The sequence below is a fragment of the Limulus polyphemus genome, unplaced genomic scaffold (genome assembly GCF_000517525.1).
Source record: "Limulus polyphemus unplaced genomic scaffold, Limulus_polyphemus-2.1.2 Scaffold1788, whole genome shotgun sequence".
In the NCBI taxonomy this organism is placed as follows: Eukaryota; Metazoa; Arthropoda; class Merostomata; order Xiphosura; family Limulidae; genus Limulus; species Limulus polyphemus.
Window position 1 is genome coordinate 242,364 of NW_013667398.1, and position 4,481 is coordinate 246,844.

General features: G+C 31.9%; 1 protein-coding gene across 1 annotated transcript in view; it reads left to right on the forward strand.

Annotated features, from left to right (window-relative positions):
- LOC106464933 (sortilin-related receptor-like) overlaps positions 1-3,902 on the forward strand; it is a 100,786-nt gene extending 96,884 nt beyond the window's left edge. The window contains exons 32-34 of the mRNA XM_022392746.1: positions 545-791; positions 3,256-3,354; positions 3,718-3,902. Of these exons, the coding sequence (XP_022248454.1) occupies positions 545-791; positions 3,256-3,354; positions 3,718-3,887 (516 nt within the window). The 3' untranslated portion in view covers positions 3,888-3,902. The remainder of the gene's footprint in view (positions 1-544; positions 792-3,255; positions 3,355-3,717) is intronic.
- Positions 3,903-4,481: the final 579 nt, after the last annotated feature.

The window sequence follows — 4,481 nt, forward strand, 5'->3', positions numbered from 1 at the left end:
TATATATATATATATATATATATATATATATATATGTATGATTTTTTTTTGGTAAATTGTATTTACTCAGAAATGAAACTTAATTTTTGACTTTCAAAGCCGCATGTAGCACAGGAATCTTTGTAGTTTTTGAATACATTATTATGCTTGATCATTACCATTATTTACAAAATAATTTTTCAAATGGTCATTGACATTATTTTCTGAAAGTACTTTACATGATATACTGTGTGATTGAAGTATATAATTGTTTCTGACATGTTAGTACTGATTAATGTGCAATATTAACATTTTATTTTATCAGAGAGAGATTTGAAGAGTAAATAAAGTTGATTAAGAATGGAAGGTTGTTAGATCTTTAAATTAACCCATTCTCTGCAGTGGGAAATATACGTACCAGCCGCTGTGAAAGGATTAATCAAAATGTTAAACTAATGTGCCTGGTGACGTGGTGTTTTACTGAAAGTGTTTGGTACTGAAGCTTTATTGGTAACTATAAAATCTGTATCTTTAACTCAGTGCTGAAGATATTATTTTATTTTAGGTGACGGCCATTTCAGGTAGACTAGAAAGTCTGAATTCGTTACCGGCTCAGCTATCTTTTGCTGAGGATTTTATTATTCAGCCAGTGACAAAACTGAGAAAACAAGCCATAACCAATACATCAGTTACTCTTGTGTGGGACAAACTGAAAGAGAAGGTGGATGGTTATATTGTAGAATACAGAAATCAGTATGAACATGAGAATTACCTGTGGATGAAAAAAAAGACCAAGGAACCTTCTATTAAAAGTAATCTTGGAGTTTCCTTTTAATTTTTTTTTTTTTTTTTTTGGTGGGGGGCAGTTTCAAGCAAATGTTTTCTGTTAAGTTCTAATATATTCTGTTCTAAAATGTTTCTGTTAATCTTCTCCTCACTGTACTGGTATGCGGTTGACTGGGTATAAAAGTTATGTAAACAGATTGCAAGATGTTTTTATTGTCCTTACAGGTATGCAGTTGACTGGGTATAATAGTTTATGTAAACAGATTACAAGTATGGAAGTGTGAAGAAATCATAGGATGTTTTATAGCTGTTGAGTTTAACTGTGAAAAGGAAGTTATTTAATAATTGCAGATTACACTTCAGTTACAAATACAAACTTCCTGAGGAATACAGTTAGGCTTGAAGTCGTACTTTAAACTACTTTCTAAGCTTTTTCAGATTTATAGAAACAACTCAAGTTCCCTGGGAATTTATGCAAACAAATGAAATGAGTGTTTTTAATATGAAATTGATAATATAACAGGTTCGCTTATGTTTCAGATTTCACAGGTTTTTTTTGGTTATGTCAACAGACGTTTTCTATGTAGTTACCTTGTATTGATTTTTTTTAACTTTAGTAATGTTTTCATTAAGTTATCATCATCCATTGTTGATTTATGTTTGTATTAAATCTTCCACTTTAACTGGAGACTGGCATGGTTAGCATACTGGACTGTGAATCTGAAGATCTGAATTCATATCATGTTTTTTAACTGGAGACTGGCATGGTTAGCATACTGGACTGTGAATCTGAAGATCTGTATTCATATAATGTTCTTTAACTGTAGACTGGCATGGTTAGCATACTAGACTGTGACTCTGAGAATCTGTGTTCATATCATGTTCTTTAACTGGAGACTGGCATGGTTAACATACTGGACTGTGAATCTGAGGATCTGTATTCATATCATGTTTTTTAACTGGAGACTGACATGGTTAACATACTGGACTGTGAATCTGAGGATCTGTATTCATATCATGTTTTTTAACTGGAGACTGGCATATCATGTTGCCATAAAACTGTGCTCTATACTGTAGGGCTGTGGGTGCATTATAGGAGTGACAGTCAAGTTCCACTATTATACTAGGGTATTCCAATAGTTGATGGTATTTGCTTTTGAATAGCTGCCTTTCTTCTGGTCTATGAGCTCAAAATTAGAATAGTATCATAGATAGCCCTTTTGTAGCATTGCTCAATTATCCAAAACAAACACTTTTGCTGCAGTGTCAAATTAGTTAGGAAAGAGTTTTTTTTTCTTTTTCACTTTTATTCCACGTGCATAATTCCAACAGGATAATTAGTAAAGTTATTCACTAGAAGGTTATTATCAAGATATTTAATTATTGGTTAATTTGTACTTCAATCAGTTACAATGGTGTAATGATATTTAAGTTCTTTAAGTGCTGAACATGAAGACTTCTGGTTCTTTAACCCAGAGTCTGCTTTTGTTAGATAGTCTAAACTAATGCACATCAGGGGTTGTTGTTTTTTCTTTTAAATTCTTACAATAAGCATTTAGGCATAGCATCTAATTCTGCTTTCAGTGTCTGTGTAAAACCTTTTTTATATTCTATTCCATTAAAAGTGTGAAAATCTATATACAGATCTTGAGTACATTATATTATTGGGCTTCACCACATTGTTACAGTACATGTCACAATGTCTGTTCACGTTCTTATCAATAGCTCTGCAGTGTAGTTTCCATTGAAAAAGGCTATAATATTGATGTTATGTTACAAGCACACCTCATATCCCTACAGACTTTCCATAATCCATCTGTTGTACCAATTTCAACAGTGATTAAACAGAAATCCATAGGTACAGCTTAAATAGCTTCCTAGCTGTTCCATTTGGACTTCCACATACTGAGTTCGTGCTTGTATTCATTTGGTTTATATAGAATATGATAACGATGTGGTTTGTTGGAACAGTTTTTGTTATATACATCATATGGTAAGAGGTTTCATGGTGTATTTTTATATACAATATTTGTAGTTTGAATACAGGACCTTTTGGGTGAACTAAAATATGGGGCTGGTATATTGTTCTTATGTTAATTTTGTTTAAATTTGTTGTCTTATTTATTCAAATAACCTTTTGATGTATGATATGACTTTTGATTGTTAATGGTAATTATTTCTTATTAGTTATTTTGTTTGGCAACTTGGATAGAATATCCATCCTCATTTCATACTATTACTCTTATTACCCTATTTAGAAATAGAGTTAATATTAGAAACTCCCAAATTGTCATGCACCCACCCATTGTCTAGTGATGTACCAGTAACACCATAACACAGTGTATTTTTTTATATTTTAATATTTTTCTCTATCACTTACATTTATACTTATTATTATGTCAATGTGTCTCATCTTGTGTTACTCTTCTATATATAAAATCAAAGTGCTATGTTTCTAATTTTCTATTATTATTATTTTTTTACTCTTAGTTTCACCACTGGCTCCTGGTTCAAAGTACACTTTCAGAGTTTGTGGTTACAATGGAGAATTCAAAGGTGGAGAGAGTAAATTAGATATCATCACCCCAGGTATATTTCTGTAATTTTCATCAGTTTGTGAACTTTGATTATGGGAAACTTTACCAGTTTGTTCATGATTGATAAACAGGCATCACTAAGTTCAAGCAACAAAACATCCATGATGAAGATTTCAAGATGCTCAGCTTAAATTACATTATTTTGTTTTAGGTCTTTGTACCATTTTAGATGATAAATAATACTTAGTTTAATATGTTACAATAACAGCTTATATTGAGGGTTTTATGGCTACTAGAATAAAAATTATATTAATACAGAAGAATGTTGTTACAAAATAAATTCATTAGAAACAAAGAAAATACCTACAGTCAGGAAATGTCTTTCTTTTTAATATGTTTTTTGTTGGTTTTGCAGGAAAACCTTTACAATCTGTGAATGTGACAAAACAAGAAGTAAATGGAACAAGGATAAGACTGGAATGGACTCCAGTTGACGATGGTCGCCATGTCAAATGGGTGTATGGGATTTATCTCTTACATCCCAGCAGTAGGATACCTAGTATGTCAGTTTTATCTTTGTACTAATCTTAACAGATCTGATGTTAGAACTAAGACTTTTATGTCCCAGTTAAAAGTATTCAAATGGGTGTATGGGATTTATATCTTAAATCCGAGCAGTAGGATACCTAGTATGTCACTTTTACCTTTATACCAGTTTTAACAGATCTGGTGTTGGAACTAAAACTTTTATGTCCCAGTTAAAAGTATTCAAATGGGTGTATGGGATTTATCTCTTAAATCCGAGCAGTAGGATACCTAGTATGTCACTTTTACTTTTGTACCAGTTTTAACAGATCTGGTGTTGGAACTAAAACTTTTATGTCCCAGTTAAAAGTATTCAAATGGGTGTATGGGATTTATCTCGTACAACCCAGCAGTAGGATACCTAGTATGTCACTTTTACCTTTATACCAGTTTTACCAGATCTGGTGTTGGAACTAAAACTTTTATGTCCCAGTTAAAAGTATTCAAATGGGTGTATGGGATTTATCTCTTAAATCCGAGCAGTAGGATACCCAGTATATCACTTTTACTTTTATACCAGTTTTACCAGATCTGGTGTTGGAACTAAAACTTTTATGTCCCAGTTAAAAGTATTCAAATGGGTGTATGGGATTT